Raw genomic sequence first — 21,375 nt, forward strand, 5'->3', positions numbered from 1 at the left:
GTTCACCACCCCAAGTCAAGCCTCCTTCCATCGCCATTTACCCTCCCTTTACCCTCTTCTACCTCTTTCCACCCCCCCTTTCCCTCAGGTAGTTATCTTAGGCCACTAAGTTTTGGAGTGGTTTGTGATACACAATAGCAAACTGACAAAGAATTTGGTATTGCACTTAGGTTCTGTCATAACTGAAACATATTGTATGTGTCTGGCTTTAAGTATGTGATTGTCTAACTACTATGCTGTACACCTGAAACTAATACAAAATAATATTGAATGTAAACTGTAATTGAAAAAAAAAGTTTAAAAAAGAAGCAGATGTTCTAAAGAAAAAAAAACTAGCTAGATTATTAGCAGAACATAGAGGAAATATAGAGGGTTCGTGATTTTCTGGCAGGGAACATAAAAGTGTTTTTCATCTCTAGCTTGTCTGGGGAACAGAAAACCTCTCAAAATAAAATACAGCTTGAGGACAAAAGATCAAATCACAGGTGTGGCTATAAGGCCCTTTGTAAAGACCTGTGGAAACATTAAGGCGAGGCTAGGAGAACTTCTCTACTACACTGAAAGGTTTACAGGGGTATTAAAGGTGTGGCTTTCAACTCATAGAGTAGAATCACATCCCATTCAAAGGAAACCCACAGTGTTGTTAATTCAGCTGGATTGGCAATGTTCTGTTGGTATGAACTAAAAGAAATTGAGACTAGAAAAAAAATGTCTCAAAAGTGTAGAAAGAGCTTTGTGCCCCCAATTCTCTAAAGGCAGGAGGCAGGATTTTTTTCCCCTAATACCCTTTTCAGAAGTGGCCCAGGAAGGTGGAAAAAGAAATGACAAGCCAGGAGCCATGGAGAACAATGGACTGGGAGCCATTCTCAGGGAATAGAATGAAGGTCTAATCAAAGAACAGTGCCCGTCTCCAGAGGAGAGGAGATTGACAGCATCTGTCCAGAAGTTCAAAATTGCTTATGGAACAGTGACTGCTATGTTCTTCCTATTCTTCCCCTTTCCAAATGGGAATATTTATATAGGTTATCCTGTTCTCATTTCATCACCATATGGTGGGTATGTACAGGGCAGATGACTTTTGTTTTGTTTTGTTTTTGGGGGGGTTTTTGTTTGTTTGTTTGTTTGTTTTTGCTAGTATATAACTTCCCGGGTCAAGAGGAACCTCATATGGACCTGGTGTTGATCACAATACACTAGGCTTCACGCATGATGCCATGACTTGAGATTTGGGATGGTTAGGGTTTGGCTGGGATGGGAATGAATATGTTTTGCATGTGACAGTATATTAATAATTGTGGCCAGAAAGCTTAAAAGCATAGCCCCAGATTTTCATGCTTCCTTATATCCATGTGTTCTGGTCATGCTTTTTCACTCAAAGTCTGGGCTTGACCATGTGACTTGTTTTGGCCAATGGGCGAAATCTGACACCAGCAGAGACTTGCAAACATTCTTGTGCATTTCTGCCTGCTCTTTGTCAATCCTGGACACTGGCGTAGCCTCCTGGAGGGAATGAGAGATGTGCAGAAGGAGCCAAGTTGTTCTGTCTGAACCTACAGCAGATCAAACCCTCCCAGTCAACTTGCCAGCTGACTGCACACGCCTGAGAGGGCTCAGCCAAAATGAGCTGAGCCTGGCACAGACCAGCAGAACCATTCAGCCAACTTGTAGACTCATGAAAAATCATGGCCACTAAGTTTCAGAGTACATTACACAGTAAGAGCTAATTGATACAGACAGTATGTGAGATGGGAGCTCTTTGCCATGTCAGTATTAAAAGTCCCCTTTGAAGAAGTTTAATTAAGGCAAATTTGAGTAATATTCCCTGGTTAACAGATTAATCTTTTAATAATGTCCATAAAGCCTTTAAATTTACAAGCACATAAAAAGTATAGCAGAAAGACTATTACCAATATAAGAATTCCACAAGTCCATGTCTGAGTTACTGAAAATAGCCATGCTCAGAGATGTGATTACTCCATCACAGCCTAACTCAGCCTCCTCACTGCAGGATGGTGCCAAGGAGACCACCCATTTCTTAGAAATATGTCTAATTATATTTGGTAATCAGATAATCCTATATTATAAAGAGGTAATCTGCAAATTGACCATCATGCCATCACAAGATGGTGGCACCCACAGTGGGGGCAGGGCCAGCTGCTCCACCAGCCTGCTGCTGGAGTCCCCTCAGCCCTGCCGGGGGCCGCGGGTCCTCCTGCACCCCCCATTGACTGAGGCTCAGGCAAGCAGTGCCAGCCAAGGCGCAGGCAAGCCTCAGATGGTGACTGCCCAGCTGCCCATAGCTGACCCAAGGCAAAGGCAAGCCTGGGATAGCGGCTGCTCAGCTGCTCAGGGCTGGCCTGAGGTGCAGGCAAGCCGCCTATGGTGGCTTCCCAGCCGCCCAGGGCTGGCCCAAGGCTCAGGTAACCAGGGCCAGCCGAGACTTGCCCCTGCAGGCAGTGGCAGCAGCAGAGGTGTGATGGGGGTGTTGCCTTCCCCTGATTGCTGGGTCGCCTCCCAACCCTGAGGGCTCCTGGACTGTGAGAGGGGGCAGGCTGGGTTGAGGGCCCCCCCGCTCCAGTGCATGAATTTTCATGCACCGGGCCTCTAGTCCTATATAATAAAAGTGTAATATGCTAATTAGACTGGATAACCTTTCAGACAAAGCCGGGGCTGCGAGGGAAGCCCAGTTCCTGGGCACCAGAGGGAAGCCGGTGTCAGCAGCCGGGGGTTGGAAGGCCTACTCTTGCACAAATTTCATGCATTGGGCCTCTAGTACTTTAATAAAAACCACATTCAGGATGGGATTCTTAGTGGAACTCGAAAAGGAAGGATTGATCTATGGAACACAATCAAAGGAGAAACTGACTAGTCCCAAGGTCTGGCAGTGGATGGGGAAATGTGAAAAATAAGGCATCAAAGGAGATCACGACCTAGTCACTAATCTGCTGAAAAATCTTGAGTGGCTCCTTGGGAACTTAAGGATTCCCCTACTGAAGTCTAACCTCCATGAAGAACTAGGTCGTTAAAAATCCTCATCATTACCCTCACAAAGCTAACATCTATTGAGTGCATATGCTTGTTACATGTCACACAGTGTACTAACAACTTCATTTTCATTCATTGTCTTGTTTGCTTTTTACAACAACCTTTAAAATAAGAACTGATATTGCCTTCATTTTATAGATGAGGAACTGAGATCCAGGGACCTTGAAGTGACCTGCCAATGTCAGCCAGTAGGACACAGTGGAATCTGGGTTTAAATGAATGTCTGCCTCTGAGTTCAAAGACTTCCTCTTAAACACTACCTTATTCTTCCTCTCTTATTGGGACACTTAGTAATCCCCTAATGACAACTCAGGTTAGTATATAGACATAATACATATTTAATGAGTAAATGAATGAGGAAAAATAAATGAATAAAAGGACAAATGAATGAACAAATGAATAAGAGAATGAGAGCAACAATGACACAAAACTGATAGAAGCTCCTTGAGGGAATAAGAACACTGGACTTTGTTATGCTAGTAAGAAAATAACTTCTCCATGTGTTCAGGAAGTAACTAACAGGATATAATTTGAGAAAGAAATTAAATGAGCATTGGTTTTTGGCATTGTCTATATAAAGGCAACTTGGTTATTTACACAGATAACAATGACCTTTGCATATCTGGAGGCAGAAGGCAAAAAACAGAGGGGAAAAGGTTACCAAAATGAGCCAGTGGACAAGCTCTGGGAGATGCTTGCTGAGAACGAACATTTCACCAACTCATATTGAAGTACAGCCATACTGTAAAGCATTCTTCCCAAATGTACCTGCTTCCATGAGCACTGACCCTAAATAGAAAGAACAGCTGAGAATTCATAGATTATGTCCCTAGAAGTACTAATCATTGGCCAGACCTTCATATGTATTCCAGAAATGAATCCTCAGAACAACATTCTGAGATCAATATCATTCCTTCCATTGTATGGATGAGGTTCAGTGAGAGAAAGATCAATCATAGCAACACAATTCACCAGCTCAGATTTGGAAACAGCCTAAGTGCCCATCAGCAGATGAGTGGATTAAAAAACTGTGGTACATTACACAATGGAATACTACGCTGTGGTAAAAAAAAGAAAGAGTTCTTACCATTTGCAACAACATGGATGGAGCTGGAGAGCATTATGCTAAGTGAAATAAGCCAGGCAGAGAAAGATAAATATCATATGATCTCACTCATTTACGGAATATAATGAACAACATAAACTGATGAACAAAAACAGATCCAGAGACAGAGAAACATCGATAAGAACGTCAAACCTCAGGGAAGGTAGGGGAGGGTGGGGGTAAGGGGGAGAGATCAACCAAAGGACTTATATGCATGCATATAAGCATAACCAATGGACACAGACAACAGGGGGGTAAAGGCATGAATGGGGAGGTTGAGGGGGTAATGGGGGAATAAGGACACATATGTAATACCTTAATCAATAAAGAAATTAAAAAATAATAATTATGTATAATAGGAAAAAAAAGATCAATCAGTCGTAATATGATAGAGGAATTCAAATTTAGATTTAACACAAAAACCCTTTCTTATTTTCTTCTATCATGGAAACAAAACTGCCAGATCACTTTCTAAAAGAGAAAAATTCCCCCTTTTGCCTTCAAGGGACAATGTTGAAGAAGGAACACTTTCTCCCCTCCAATACATTTCAAGGAAAGAAAAGAATAATAAACATGAATGGCCACTTCTGGTCAGTTGAATATGTATATCATTCATTATTGGCCCTTATACTTAATACCTTAAAAAGAAAGAGATTCCCCCAACTTTGATTAAACTACCACAACATCATGCAGGCAGAGAAATAAAACAGCAGCAGGTTTTCTTTTCCAGCTCAGGGTCTTTATTATTTTCTATCTTCAATGGCTATCCAAACCACTTATTTTGTCCATGTCAGACTGTAATGTTTGAGTAAGAATTTGGTCATCCCAATTATTATCCCTTGGATGGCACAAAAGGACATTCTCCATGACATGGGTGCCAAGTTTTGCAGTGGAAAGTTGGAGTCTTTCCTGCACCCTTAGTTACATACTTTTAATGGAAGAATTTCTCCATCCATAATAAGGGCTGGGAGAGAGTCAAGAATCCTATGATGGGCACCCTCTGGAGACACTGTTTGTCTGTTGTCCAATAAGTTGTTACCCTGGAGTGTTGGTATAGAGACATAAATGTCCTCATTCTCCTTTTAATTTTAAAACATTTTTTATAAGCAGACAACTTCAACCAATGTTCCAAGGCACCTCTGACTTTCAACCTCCTTTAAATGTCACTTAAGGACATGCATTCTGTTCCCTAAGACACGCTGGTTTTTATTTGTTTGTTTGTTTTTCAATTCTAACCTAAGGAAATTTTTCCATTGATTTTTGAAGAGAGTGGAAGAGAGAGGGAAGGACAGAGTGAAATAGATGTGAGAGAAACACATCAATTGGTTGCCTCCTGCACAGGCTGGCCTGGGAGCCTGCAAGTGAGGTACATACCCTTCCAACTGAGGAATTGAAACCGGGACCCTTCGGTCCACAGGCCCACACTCGGTTTTTTGCCGGGGCGGGGGGCGGGGGGCGAGGGGCAGACTCTTTAAACAGTGTTTGGGTGATGGCGAGATAGAACTGAGAGGAGAGTCTCAGGCTGAGGGACTTATTATACAGAATAGGGTAAGGTAAGCAACAGGAAGCAGATCCACCTATATTCCTGACTGGCCAGAAAGGGTGGGAATCCTGGACTGCAGGTAGGCAGCATCAGAGGAGCTAAAAAGTCAGGCATTCCAGAGGAGCATTCCAGATAAAGGTATTATGATTAGGAGGTCAGCATCAAAGAGATAGCATGGCCCCAACAGAACCTGAACTTTAGAAATAGGACTCTTTGTCATCAGGAGAGGAGAAAGGGTGTGTTGGTGACAAATGCAGGCCCCATTCTCAGAAGCACCAGAGTCCTGGGGGAAAAAAATAAAGACTCAAGGAAACAGAACAGAAACACTATGATTTGACCTCAGGAATATAAAGGAGTTGGGCTTATTGAAAAGACCATGCCAGGGCAGCGTGGAGAACGTGTTCTGAGCCCCTGGGCCAGATTTCTCCCAGATGTTGATCCCAGAGTTGGGGTTGGTACTCAGCTTGCCTCATAGAACATCTATAAGGTTTAGAAAAAATTAAGCCAGTCCCTGTAGTGGTTTTAGATTATATAACTTTCTATTCTACCACTGGTTCAAGTCCAGAGCCCTGAGTATGTAGAAGATACTTAATTATAACAATATATAATCCAGTGCAATCTCTGTGCTATACACTAGTGCACATGGCATGACATGTGTTACCTCATTTAACCATATCCTAGGAATTACATACTATTATTTCTATTTAGTAATAAGAAACCCAAGGCACAGACCAATGGAGTAAACTGTCCGAAATCATACATTTCATAAATCATGATGCTGGAATACATATGCAAATAGCTTGACCAAAACCCCCAATCTTTATACTGTATAGCCAATCTTGGTCATACATTTTTATACAACTATTTGCTAAATTCTTATTAAGTGTCAGACTCTATGCTAACTATTATGGGTACCATCTATTCCCTTAAGGAGTCTAGAATATAGTGGGAAGATTGATGCATTAAAGATAGTAACACTCCTGGGCTCTGATGGGAGACTAGAGGGTCCTATGAGAGCACTCAGTGCTGGGGCCCAATAGTGGTCATGGAAGCAAAGGCTGGAGAGGAAAGAAAAAAAACACTCACTCAAAACCCTAGAGGCAATAAAAGGCATGATTTCTTTCAAGTGACTGAGAAGTCTGTCCGACAGGAGTGTAGAGTCTATAAAGAGATGGGAAGAGGGATAGTAGATATCACCAGAGAAGAAGGCAGAGCCCCATTATGCAGGACCAGGAAGGCTACATTCAAGAGTCTGGACTTCACCTGATGAAAAAGCGAGGGTGAGATTTAAGGAGAGTCACATGACCAGAGGAGTGGATGGGTAGATGGATGGATGAATGAATGGATGGATGGATTGGTGGATGGAAAGCCAACTTTTTCTCTTCCTACTCCATGAGACAGACCTAGTGGCTTTAATTGCTCCTTTAGTTCATCAGCTCCTCAATCTTCCATGAGGGCCTGGAGCCCAGACAACAGCCCCAGAGGCCAAGTCTACCAGCAGAAATGCTGTCATGTGGAAACATTGACTGGTTTCCATTTAGTGGTGGTTTCTTTTCATGCTCTGCATGGCTGCTCATGTTCCCCTCCCAGCCATGCAAACTCCATGGCCAGCTTTTATAGCTCTGACAAGTTGTCTATAACCCTCCACCACTACTTTGGTAAATGTAAACACATGTTTTCTGCTCTCCCACATCCCTGCAGTGGAGCCACAGGTTGTAGCTCAATGCGGAGAAGACACACAGAAGAGGCCTAGAATGTTTGGTGTGATCCCAGCCACACAAAAGGTCTTGACCTCATGTGATAAATCAAACCTTCCACATCTGTCAGTGGAAGAGTTTAAAGGAGCACATCTCCTCTTCTGTATGTAGCCAAATCATTTTCTCCCAGCACTAAACAAGCCCATTGGAAGCATACGTTGGCAGGGGTCAATTCCTTCACCATCACACACATTTTAACAATCCAGGTGCTCACAGAATAAAATTTTCTGTAACTGACAAGAAAGATACAGCTTTCAAGAGCCTTTGTTAATGCTTTCCAAAAGGAATTATGTCTAAAAAGTTATAATTGTTGCATTGCTTTCTACCCCTCTTTGCATTCCTACTAACTTTTTTGTCATATTTGGTACCTCTCTGTACTTTTACCCCATCTTGTCCTCCATGCAGAGAATCAAATGGGAGAGAGGGGCCTATAGTACTTACCCACCTTGGGTGCTTGTAGACAAAGCAAGAGGTTTTTTCACAATACAATGCAGCCTAAAAAAAGAAAGTGCAAATGTTTAAAAGGAATAAAACAAGCAACAGGCTACACAGTTTTTACTTCTCTGTCAGATTAAATTAAGACCAACTTATTAGCAAGGTCAGTTTAAGACAACTTTATAACCACTATGACTACAAAATGACACAGATGCAAATCACAGTAGGGAAAACATTCTCAACAGTATAAAGGGCTCTTAAAAATGAAAAGCATTGCCTGGCTGTCATGGCTCAGTGGTCGAGTGTCGACCTATGAACCTGGAGGTCATGGGTTCGATTCCCAGTCAGGACATATTCCCGAGTTGCAGGCTCCATCCCCAGTGTGGGGCATGAAGGAAGCAGCTGATCAATGGTTCTCTCTCATCATTAATGTTTATAACTCTCTCTCCCTTTCCCTTCCTGTCTGAAATAAACTCAATAAAAACATTTAAAAAAAAAAGAAGAAGAAAAGCATTGCCAAGCCAGTGTAGATCAGTGGTTGAGCAATGACCCATGAACCAGGAGGTCACAGTTCGATTCCCCATCAGGGCATATGCCTGGGTTTCCAGCTCGATCCCTAGTAGGGGGCTTGCAGGAGGAATCCAATGGATGATTCTCTCTCATAGATGTTTCCCTCCCCCCTTTTCTCTTCTTCTCTCTGAAATCAATAAAAACATATTTTAAAACAATGAAAAGCATTATGGCTAGGTTTTCATTAACCCTTTATAACTATGATATCTTACCTCTAGTCAATATGCTATTATCTAGGTTCAAACTGGACCTGATGAAAAGAAACACTTCACTTGACATGAAGCTGAGTAATGAAGCAACCTTACCTTCCTGAGACGAAGAGGAATGAAGAAGGGAAGGAAGGAAGGGCCACTGATCAGGCAAAGGCAATGTAATAAAGCATATGCACTTTATTCACATAGGAATGTCCCTGGGGCTCACATTTGGAATCGATTTGCTTATATTTTAGGCACAAATTTAATGAGCATGATTGTCTAGTGTCCCAGTTCAAGGGATCAAGTCACCAGGGAGGCACACCAGCAGCATTAAAGAGAGACGGCTGGCAGCCTGAGAGTTGATGAAGACAGAAAAACTCTGAAAAGTTAATACCAGAACTCCAACCTGGATCCCCCAGAGGTTCAAACACAGAGCCCTGCACTCAACAGGCTCTATTATAGCCCTTTAGAATAATTTATGATTGAGTCATCAGGACAAGATCAAGTTAGAATGTTCTATTTAATAAAGCAGTGAAGTCTATATACATTTTCAAAGATGTTCACAAAAATAGTTTAAATGAACCTATTTTTATACATATGAACTTTGTAACCAGAACAGCACATTTCCTTAATGTTCTAGATAGATAGTTGACATTTTACTGAACATTGGTTATGTCCCAGTTTTAATTCCAGCCACCTGCCCCTCCTACCCATCACTGACCAGGAAGCCACGCTCAGGAAACATAAAGTCATTATGTTAATGCTGCACTAAGTTTAACAAAATTAGGTAGAGAAATTTGCTACCACGTCCAAAAATAAAATTGAATCCTACCCCAGGCCCAAATATATAACTCCAGAGTTATCTATTATTCTGCCTTCTGCCAATCAAATTAATTTATATTAATATATGTTTGTGTATGTGCTGGCCACATTTAAACCCTATATTAGCAGACCACTTAAGAAGACATCCTTCTAACAGTCTGAGGTTTCGTGATTTGATTTATCTTTGAATGCCTTGAGCCAAATTCTCAAGAAAACAAATGATTGTCAACCAGTAGAACTGAACTCTTGAACCTAGAAGAGAAAAACAATAGATTGACTGGGACCTAGAAGATGGAGCAAGAACATACCTGAGTGATATTTTGCATGATTCTTTTCACAGATATTAACAATGCAAAAGATCAGGGTCATCAAAAAGAGAGCAAACTTGAGATAAGAAATCTGCTATACAACTGGTCAAGGTTCCTATACACTGTCAATACTTGGCATAAGAATAAAAAAGAAATTAAAGAAGGCAAAGGGTAACTGTAAAAAAAAACACCACAAGACAAACAGGAACCACCATTCACTTGTGGATAGGATGCCTACATTTTTAGCAAAATGCCAAGGAGGACATAACACCTGGAAACAAGCTTTGCAAAGCCATTCATAAAAAGTCATGGTCAGTGTTACAAGTTGCAGTAAAGGAGAAATATCAGTCAGGATAATGCTATCGTGATGAAACACCCTGAAATGGCAAAGCTTAACACAACAAAGGCTTCTTTCTCTCTCATGCTGCGTGTCCACTGCAGGTCAGCTAGGGTAGTATTACCTTAACTAACGTTGGGGAAAATGGGAAAAAATCAAGAGAATTTTGACTCTCCATTCAACATTTTTCATTTTTCTTTCCCTTGGTTAAATGAGAAACCTCTTCTGCCTCTTTAATTTCCACAAATGTCACCCTTTTTGGTCCACCTTTTTTATATCTATTTTCTTCTCTAACTCTCTGTTGGTAACAGGTAAAGTTAAATGGATTAGAATTATAAAGTAGAAAAATACAGAATCTTTAATTCCTGCCTAAGGTTGTAGCTATAATTCATTCATTTAACAAACAAAACTTTACTCAGTGCCTACTTACTTGTGTCTAAAATGTAGTCCTGCTTCCCAAAATGGCATGGGCTTCAAAACTCTGGTCCCTCCTATAACCACAGCATATATTGAAAATCAGGAAAAGTGCTTTTTTTATCACTGAGTTCAGAGAAAGCCTCAGAATCCTTTATGGCAGAGTGCTCCAAATAGTCATTTGCAATAAACCCATAATGGTGGTTTTACCCTAAAAAAGCTGTAAGTATTCAAGTTGTTCCTATTTGTATCTCAATAAAGGGCTGTTTCCCAAAATGTTGCATAGAGGTTTGGTCACCCGTGGTCACTCACTTCAATCCACTTCTAATGTGTTTTCCTGGGTAATAATAACTGTACAGACCACAGCTAAGTTTCCACCCTGATTTAGGTTCCACTAGGAAGATATACCTGTACAAAACTTGAAATGAAGAAATCAACATTGCGAGATGGTAGCCTTATGGGAAAAGATTAGAGCTCCCGGCAAGCACAACTGCATAAGCGTTTGGTTCTCCTGAGGCAGCTGTGAGGAAGGTGCAACAGGCCAGTACCTGGCATTAAAGGTACAGAACAGCAGGTGTCTGGGGCAGTTGGGTTTCCCTTAACAAGTCCCTTGGTGTGGTTGTGCAATTCATCAGGCTGCATTGCTTCTGACCAAGCAAAACTTAGACTTGGTTCCACATTTACATCCAGGCAAGAGGGGCTCCTGTTCTGGGACCAGCACATTATAATCTCTTGTCCTGGCTCTCCTCTGTTTACACTGACTCAGAAGTATGTGGGGCCAATGGGACATACTTAACTGGACCTCTGGCCCCAGACTGCACCCTGAGAACCATGGATTCCTTACCCAAACAACCCAGAGCTTGCTTCCAGGGTCTATGCGGGCTGCACTCCTGGAGCCATTCTCTTGATGGCTACGCTATCAGAGTGGATACTTTTAGGTCTGAGGGTGACTACAGGGCAGCTCGTTGCCAGGAGTCATGGATAGAGCTTGGACATGTGAGCTGTAGTGTCTACACACATGCAGATGAGTGTAACTGGAGGCACAGAATGGAGCCAAAGAGGGGAAGAGAAGGGCTAGGAACCTGGGGTTGAGGTTGGGGTCATGCTTTTCCCCTGCCACTATGCTTTAGTGAGGAACCCAAAGGAGTCTGAGAACTTGAAAGTCAATCTGGACCTTCCAGGTTATTTTGGATATACATTTCTCAAGGTGTGAACACAGCACATATTTAACAGTTTTAAACTGTTTTAACTTTTAAGTATTTAGACATATTACGTGGGTCTCTACTTGTACTCTTGTCCTAGACCTAACGAATTTTAATAGCAGGACTACTTAGTACTCTAGTTTCTGATACATTCTATATGCTAACTCGAGCTCTATAATAAAACCTCTTCTTCTCAGAGTGGTATATTTTGTTCTTTCTAAAGCAATGAACTCTGGCTGTTACAGTTTCCTAATGTTTAGAAAGGGATGGTCTTTTCCTTTTCTTGTAGATAAGTCCACATCAATGCCAAGAACATGGAACTCCTCCAATATCAATGATAGCTTCTATTTGCTGGAGTGACTCTTCCTGACCCCAAGGCTCTGTGCTGTGGTGGAAAGAGTATTGAAGGTTGAATGAGAGCCTGGGTTGGAGACTCAGCTCTAACATTTACCAGCTGTGTACTTAGAACAAGCAATTTTTAACCTCCCTGAATCCTGGTTTCTTAGCTGAGGATTAAATAAGATAACTTGTTTACATAGACTTCATTGACTAGCACTATGCAGAGGTACCCTTGCCATTTCTAATGCTGGAACCAAAAGAGATAGTTAATAATAGCAGACTCCTTAGGTGTATTCCCTGTGGTGTATTCTCAGATGCCTTTTCTTTCTTTTCTTTTCTTTATTTCCGAAACCTCTGCTCCAATCACTTCCCTCTGGAAAACCAATTCTACTGTCCTAATGTATGACTCCATTAGGAAATATTTCTAGAAAGTCATTGAGATGTTTCCATTTGCCAACTCTATTTTGGTACTTTAAGTTCTAACTCCTTAAGCTGCAGGAAACCATTTTCTTCCTTGCTTATGATTTAAACTCTTCAAGCACTTGTCAAGCATTATTATGTCATACTCACTCCACTCAGGGATTTAATCACACACTCCATCCACTTCAACACATATTCATTTTCTGGAGTGTCCAATGGCATGGTCCCCAACAGCAGAGACATGTATTCAAGCATTTAGTTCCTCTTGGGTCTTCTTGATTTTCGGAATCTTAAGGAATCTTTTAGAGTTAGTCCTATAGCAATTCACGTTTCAAATAGCTTTCACAACATGATGTATTTTCTTTTCATTATGTTTTTCAGATTAAGATCCTACTACAACAGTTCCCAATTCTAGCAGGAAGATAAACTTTCTGCTGCTCATAAACTTGGGAAACGGAACATTTCAAAAGTCATATTATTGGCCATATTTCGGTCAAATGCCTAAAAAATCCATAATGATGTGAGCAAGAACTGCATTGAGTAGTTTCTATTTTTATTTTTAAAAATATATTTTATTGATTTTTTACAGAGAGGAAGGGAGAGGGATAGAGTTAGAAACATTGATGAGAGAGAAACATTGATCAGCTGCCTCCTGCACACCTCTTACTGGGGTTGTGCCTGCAACCAAAATACATGCCCTTGACTGGAATTGAACCTGGGACCCTTCAGTCCACAGGCCAACGCTCTAACCACCGAGCTAAACCGGTTAGGGTGGTAGTTTCTGTTTTTAAAAGATCCTTCTAGTTTCCAATGGTCTCCATCAGATGGTTCTATGAAGTTTACAAAAATAAAAAGTAAACAATTGGAACTGTGGGACCTTTGAGACAAGGCATCACATAGTTGATACTACACAGAACCTCAGAGAAAATGCTTTGGAAACAATCAATATTCCTATCGGTACTGTGGCTGGAAGCTTGGGTAAGTTGGCTCCATTCCTTGTCCCTGCAGTCTGTGTTTCCCAATTTCCCAGATTGGCTGTCTTCTAGCTGAATTTTGACAAGTAAGACACTTCCAGGAGATTTGAGAGAGTGGAAGAGAGAAGCCAGGGATGTCTTCTCCTGCTTTTTTACCTTAGACAGCTTCTCAGTAATAGCTTCTCTTCTATAGCTCTAGATCCTTGGTTTCACTGTTTGACGGGTTTGTCTTAGTTCCAACTTCTTCTGATGACCTCCTAGGCAGTAACTCTGTGGCATGTTTCATCTTTCCAGCCTACAGATGGTAGTGCTTTCCTGCTGTTTAATTTTGGATTACCTTACCATACCCTCTATGGGTCTCAGAGACTCCATCACCTGAATTAAATTTCCCTGAATTAAATTCACTCTGTTGAAAGTCATAAAGTGGTTGTGCTATCCTGTTGAGACTCTGATTGATAATATAATGCATTGAATTTTGAAGCAATGAGCATAACTATTGGTGCACCATTAGGAATGTTACAGAACTGGATACAATAAGTCACCTTCTAAATTACTCAGGGAATTACATAAAAGAAAACATAAATTATGAAAAAACTGTCCCAGTAAGAAAACTAAATTAGAGGAACCAATAGAATCTGGAGACATGATTGTCCTTTTTTATTTTTAGGATTAGGGTTAGGGTTAGGGTTAAGGTTAGGGTTAGGGTTAGGATTAGGGTTAGGGTTAGGGTTAGATGACGGCATAAGGTATACACCTATACATGCTGCCTCTCACAACCACACCAAAACTACAACTAAAAGCCAAAACGACTATCACCCAGAACCACGGGAAAGCTGGCTGAGTAGAAGTTCTACAACTAGAAGGAAAGAAAAAAATGCATTGAGACTGCGTAGGAGGTTCAGAGTCATGGAAAAGCAGAGGTACGGAGGTGCGTGAATTGGGTTGGCAACTGGGTGTGCTGTTTTTTTCAATTGGAAGGGACATACAAGCTCCCAACTGCTCTGAACTCCAGTTTCCGGCAAGACTCTGGGGACCCAGAATCCTATGGGGAGAAACTGGACTATCTGGCATTGGGTCGGAAACTGAGGGTGGCTTTCTCACAGAGGTGCTCGCAGGAATCATTGTTTACTGCACTGGGGTGTGGGACATGGGGACGCAGAAATGCGGAGACACAGAAATGGCTGACTGGCAGCCATTGCTGTTTGCTAAGTCCTGGTGATTCCCTGAGACCCCGCCCCACCCAAGCTGTGAACAGCAGCTTTTGCATATGAATGGCCTGCCTTTTAGCAGCTTAACCTAACAAACTGCAGCTGGGTCAGACAGCTCCAAAACTTCCAAACCCCAAACAAAGAGGAGAAATCTGCAGATCTTGCTGTAGCTGGGTGGCCTCAGACAGTAAGCTGACTTGCACCCCCTTGGAGATCCAGGAGACAGTGTACCTAGTGGTCAGTGTGAGATGACACCAGATTTCAATTCCTCACATACATAAGTGACACATTCAAGAGGCAGACTCAGTGAGCACCAAAGCCTCACTGAAGCAAGTCCTGCCCCATAAGGGTATCTCCAGCACAGCAGTTCTTCCATTATTGACACAGCTGATCCTCACAGCCAATTGGCCTGGAGGTCAATTCCTCCCAGTGTACCAACAGCAATCAAGGCTTAACTACAATAAGACTCCAGCACACAAAGGGGTACACCAAGAGTGTCCACCTCAGGTGATTGGGGAGGCTGAGCCACTGGGCCCTATAGGTCAGCTACCACAGAAAGCCACTCCATCAACACAGGGAAGCAGCCAAAATGCGGAGAAAAAGAAACATGTCACAAATGAAAGAAATGGAGGAAAGCAAACTACTGGATATAGAGTTTAAAACCACAGTTATAAGGTTACTCAAGAATATTCTAGAAACCACTAAGAAACTAGTGAGACCTCTGAGGAACTTAATGAGACCTTCAAGGATCTTAATGAGAATGCCAAAAAAAAATGGAAAGGGACCAGTCAGAAATTAAGCATACACTGTCTGAAATAAAGAATAATATACAGAAATCCAACAGTAGACTAGAGGACCCTAAGAATCAAACCAAAGATTTGAAATATGAGAAAGAAAAAAACACCCAAACAGAAAAATAAAAATAAAAAGAATCCAAAAAATATGAAGATAGTGTAAGGAACCTCTGGGACAACTTCAAGCGTACCAACATCAGAATTATGGGGATGCCAGAACAAGAGAGAGAGCAAAATATTGAAAACCTATTAGAAGAAATAATGACAAAAAACTTTCCCTACCTGGTGAAAGAAATAGACTTACAAGTCCAGGAAGAACACAGAACCCCAAACAAAAGGAATCCAAAGAGGACCACACCAAGACACATCATAATCAAAATGCCAAGGGCAAAAGACAAAGAGAAAATCTTGAAAGCAGCAAGAGAAAAACAGTTAGTTACCTACAAGGGAGTACCCATATGACTGTCAGCTGATTTCTCAACAGAAACTATGCAGGCCAGAAGGGACTGGCAAGAAATATTCAAAGTGATGAACAGCAAGAACCTACAACCAAGATTACTCTACCCAGCAAAGCTATCATTTAGAATTGAAGGTCAGATAAAGAGCTTCACAGACAAGAAAAAGCTAAAGGAGTTCATCACCACCAAACCAGGATTATACGAAATGCTGAAGGGTATTCTTTAAGAAGAGGAAGAAGAAGAAAAAGGTAAAGATAAAAATTATGAACAACAAAGTGACAACAAATACATATCTATCAACAAGTGAATCTAAAAATCAAGTCAATAAAAAATCTGAGGAACAGAATAAACTGGTGAATATAATAGAATCAGGGGCATAGAAAGGGAGTGTACTGACAATTCTTGGGGGGAAGGTGGTATGAGGGGTGCAGGAAGAGATTGGACAAAAATCTTATTCCTATGGATGAGGACAGTGGCGGCGGGTAAGGGCATAAGGTCTGGGGGGGTAATCAGGTGGAGGGGAGCTATGGGGGGAAAGAAGAGGAACATCTGTAATAATCTGAACAATAAAGATTTATTTTTAATAAATAAATAAATCAACAAATAAATGTTGGTGGGGATGTGGAGAAAGGGTAACCCTCCTTATACCATTGGTAAGATTGTAAATTGGTGCAGCTGCTATGGAAAACGGTATGGAGATTTCTCAAAAAAACTAAAAATAAACTACCATATACTCCACCAATTCCACTTTTAAGTATTTATCTGAAGAAAACAAAACACTAATTTGAAAGAATATATGTTCAGTGTAGCTTTAAATTATAATAGCCAAGATATGGAAGCAACTTAGGTGTCCATCAATAGATGAATGGATAAAAAAGATGTGGTACATACATACAATGGAATATTAATCTGCAATTAAAAGGAACAAAATCTTGCCATTTGTGACAATATGGAGGAACCTAGAGGGTATGATGCTAAGTGAAATAAATCAGGAAGAGAAAGATAAATATTGTATGATTTCACTTGTATGTAGAATCTAAAAAAACAAAACAAATGAACGAACAAACAAAACAGAAACAGACATAGATATAGAGAACAAGCTGATGGTTGTCAAAGGGGATGGGGGTAGGGGAATAGATATAAAAAATAAAAAGCTTATCTTTAAAAAATAATTTTATACAATTCTAGAGGAGGGGTAGTATTGCATTTATAGAGGCTGAAATTAGAGAAATTGATAAAAATAATTTGGAAGTAAAGCAAACAAAAATACTTGGCAATCTTTATTTGCCAAAATATGTATGAGGACTGAGTGAGCTCATATTTAAACAGGTGTCTTTTTCCAGTTTGACCCAAAGATGAAAACCCATGTAATTAATGGTAATTTTTGTTTGTTTCAAAAAACAAACCATATTTGTTGTAAATTTTTTTGAATTCTTTAAAATATAAAGAAAAAATGTTAATATTCACAGAGATAAATACTTGAACATATTAAGATATTTCCTTTCAGTTTCTATATGTATGTATATATATGCATGTGTATGTGTGTGTTGTGTAAAAGTCATATATATAAAACAAAATTGGAATGATTCTCTTAATATAATCTTATATCTTATATAAGTTACTTAGTATTATATGGGCTTTTCCACATCATTAAATTGTCTTTAAAAATGTGATGATTTTTGATAGCTCTATAAATTTTATTATATGGATAACTTACTTATCCAGCCCCCTATTATAAGAGATTATGTTTTTCCAATTTTCTATTATCAAATAGATTAAATAATTGTTATACCTTATATGATTATTTCCTTACAATATATTTCTGAAATGGAAATGGTGAAGTAATATTGTTCTCTATTTAAGGTCCACAGCAATTTTAATAAGGATGCTATACCATAAAAACATAAATCAAGGGGAAGACAGATAGTTACTCAACTTCTATCAACAATTCAAAAATGAATACATTTCTGTTCTGCCTTTTTCATAAACAGACATTTGTGCTAGGGATCAGGGACCTTGCTCACCTACATTTTCTGCATTATCTCTGTAGTTCCAGGTTGGCCAAGGGTTTATTTGTCCTTACAATAGAGATGTTTAACCTGGAGTTCCTAAGCTTCAAGGGTCCTTGAACCCCGTGAAATTGTATATAACATTTTCTCTTTATGTGGGAACATTCTTTTTTTCTGGGGACATACTCCACAGCTTTCAGTAGATTTTCAAATGGCATTTTCAACCCCTCAAAAAAATTAAAAAGTATTGCTTACAGATTTCTTATGGTTTTTAGAAGAGGTACATGAAGAAGAAAACAAGGCACAGATTACTACTCAAATTCAAAACACTGGTCTAAGTTATTGCTATAGTAATTTACCCATCATCAGAAAGTGTGGGAGTGAAAACCTCAGGATACAGAAATCAGCATGATGGCAAAAAGAAATTTTAAAAAGCTATTTAGAGGCATTTTCTCCTCCTCTTTGTTTCCTTAGGCCCCGACCACTGCATGGGAAAGAAAAGGATAAAAAGTATCTTAATGATATGTAATTAGTACCAGATAGAAGTGCTATTCTTGGTGAAAAAAAAAGTGACAATATTTACCCATTTATGAGGCATGTTTAGAGATATTTGGATAGGATTGTCCCATCATCAGAGGGCCTTTGAAACAGTCCACTCTGACTGGTCATTATGAAGAGGGTTCCTAGGACAGCATGCCTGTAGGATAATTTGGCAATCTTTAGCCGAATTCTGATTAATTTTGATCATATATTGTCTTCTGCATGCTCTTGAGCTTCAGGTCCCAATTTATTAACCCATTTCTAGATTACAATCACACATATATCTCTGAACATCATTGTGCGACAGTGATGATTATCAAAATGTGGACAATGATGATGATGATAGTTAATCTTTTGTTTTGAGTTTTAATGTCTGTTCTTATTTGTTTGTTACTCTTAGAAAATCTCATTTTTTACTGGACTCAGACTTAGAGGTAGAATCTCTCAGAGAGGACAGCCTACATCTCTTGGCAGTCTGTTCCTGGCATCTTTCTTTGGCCTCCTTCATTCTCTTAGCCAAAAGTTTAGCATATTATGGGGCCTCTTGGAGAAGGTACCATTTAAATAGACTCTTGAATGATGAGTTGGAGGTAGCAAGGCAATGAGCAAGAGGAACGTTTTACACAGGAGAAGCAGCAGGTGCTAAGACCCAGAGTTAAGAGGCAAATTTGGGTAACTCCAAGTAATTGTCACCAGATTTTAAGGTGGGGGTGGTAGTGAGAGATGAGAATGGAGAGGAATAATAGGGTTTGGATCTGGAAAAGCCTTGGATGATATTTAAATATTTAGACTTTATCCTGAAATCAGAGGAGCATTGGGGACTATAAATTGGATGGGTTGCATAGTAATATTTATATTTGATTAGTATCTCTCTGGCTGCAGAGAGAAGAAGGAAGGAGAAAGAGCCGAGGCTGAAAGAAAGCAAGGGGACAGTTAGGGGGCTGATTCCGCAATCAAGACTGAGAGAAGGAAATGCCTTGAAGAGACATTTAGGAGGCAAACTCTATGGACTGAATTGACTTGCTGCAGTGAGGGAAAGGAAGGATGCGGAATGAATGGTATTCCAGGTTCTTGCTTAGGTAGCTATTAGATAATGGTGACATTCCCTAAAATAGTGACCAGAGGAGGGGGGAAAGTCTCTTCACAATTTCGTTGACCTAGAATCTGGCATACTTTGTCAAAGTTCTGGAAACTACCAAAGCAGTCTCAGGGAGGCTTTGGAAGGCTTCATGCAAATAAGTTGATGCGTGCCTTAGGTGAAAGGTATACATTATTTTACATTCACTAACAAGGAAACAAATGGGTCAATAAACACAATAATATGGAGCTTTACCTTACTTCCTTGTTTAAAGTTATAAATTTTTTCAAAGATGTTGAATCAAACTGAAAGATAAAGTTGTTACAGCAGTAACTTCTCTGGGCTATCCTTGAAGTATCTTACTACAAGATTTTATGAATTACAAGGGAGCAGGGGCAATTTTAGTCTCTTACCCAGCCAAGATGAGGATTGAGATCTACATCAGAGCCACATGAGAGCTTCCCTTTGGGGTTTAGGAAGGTCAAGTGCAGGTCTGCAGAGCACTCCGAAAGCATTCAGCTGTTTATTCCCAACTGTGGCACTGGCTGCCTTGAATGCATTTCACTGGTGCTGCTGTTTACAATCCTCATGGCAAAGACAAAGTTTAGAAAATGATGTTAAACAAATCAGAAGGCCATCATCAATAGGATTACTCAATAAAAGAGCAGAGATAAAAACAGTATGTTCAACAAAGGGGGAAAAAAAACATATAAATAAGACAAAACATGAGAGAGGACCAGGAAGTTCTCTTCTCTAAATTTGGAAAAATGAAAATTATAAAAAAAAAAATTCTGAATGATAATTAACTAAAAAAGTAGGTGAAGGTATTACCTCTTAAGAGAGATCTTAGGCGTGAAGGTAAAGGCCTCCAAATGGATTACCCCAGGTGGATAGTCTTAGGTAGAAAGCCATAGTCTGCTGATTCTTCTTCCAGGCTAGTAATAATAATAATACCAAGGAAAATAATTGATTCCCTAACTTAGGCATTTAATTAAATTAAATTGAAACCACAAATATGGCAGTCTCACATCCACCTGAAGTCAGTAAACTTTTGTCAAAATTTAAATGACAACACACACCACTGGGCACACCATATATTGGTGGGGGTTGAGGGGGATTACATCAAATAAGAATCTATTGCTTGCTGTAATGAAAACTTGTTGGCTATTTTAAAAATGGAGATTGGTAATTACTTCCTCTTGACAGCTGTTCACACGCATAATTATTGCTCCCCCTGGTCCAGTGGAAACCTTGCCATTAAAAAGACTTCAAATAAAATGCTGCTCTCCAGTGTTTTCAGTTCTGTCTAATTCAATGGTGAGCAACGCTGGTTAGGGGGGAAATACTTGTCTTTCCAAATTTAGTGTTCCAAAAACACGTTGTTGTGGTTAGTGAGCATTACATGGCCCATCCATATTTAGCAAACATTTTCATTCCCTTGCCCCAGCCCACCCACAACAGTGGATGGAACTTTGATTTCATCCACACTCATCTGGGTAATGTAAACCCCTCGGGTTCTGCAAAGCCTGCTGAGCAAGAAAGCTGAATGCAGAAATGTCAGAAAAATATGTAACCTTTGGACCGCAAGAGGGGTGGAGGGTGGGGAAACTCAGCCTCTGCTGACTATTTCAAGTTGCTTTTTACACTGTTTCTCACCTTATCCACATCAGATCTCCTTTGTTTGCCCAGAGAGCACCTGGAAAGATGCCTAATTAGGGGAAGACAGCTTGCTGTTTATCTGAGGAGCTGGACCTCAGCACTCACCATGGCTCACCTCTGAGTTGCAGGTCTGTCTGAAACGTCATAGCTCCCTCCATGTAGAT

General features: G+C 40.3%; 1 protein-coding gene across 1 annotated transcript in view; it reads right to left on the bottom strand.

Annotated features, from left to right (window-relative positions):
- Positions 1-7,867: 7,867 nt before the first annotated feature.
- METTL15 (methyltransferase 15, mitochondrial 12S rRNA N4-cytidine) overlaps positions 7,868-21,375 on the bottom strand; it is a 218,887-nt gene continuing 205,379 nt past the window's right edge. The window contains exon 6 of the mRNA XM_079786927.1: positions 7,868-7,945. Within this exon, the coding sequence (XP_079643053.1) occupies positions 7,929-7,945 (17 nt within the window). The 3' untranslated portion in view covers positions 7,868-7,928. The remainder of the gene's footprint in view (positions 7,946-21,375) is intronic.

The sequence above is a fragment of the Cnephaeus nilssonii genome (genome assembly GCF_951640355.1).
Source record: "Cnephaeus nilssonii genome assembly, chromosome: 13".
NCBI classification, from domain to species: domain Eukaryota; kingdom Metazoa; phylum Chordata; class Mammalia; order Chiroptera; family Vespertilionidae; genus Cnephaeus; species Cnephaeus nilssonii.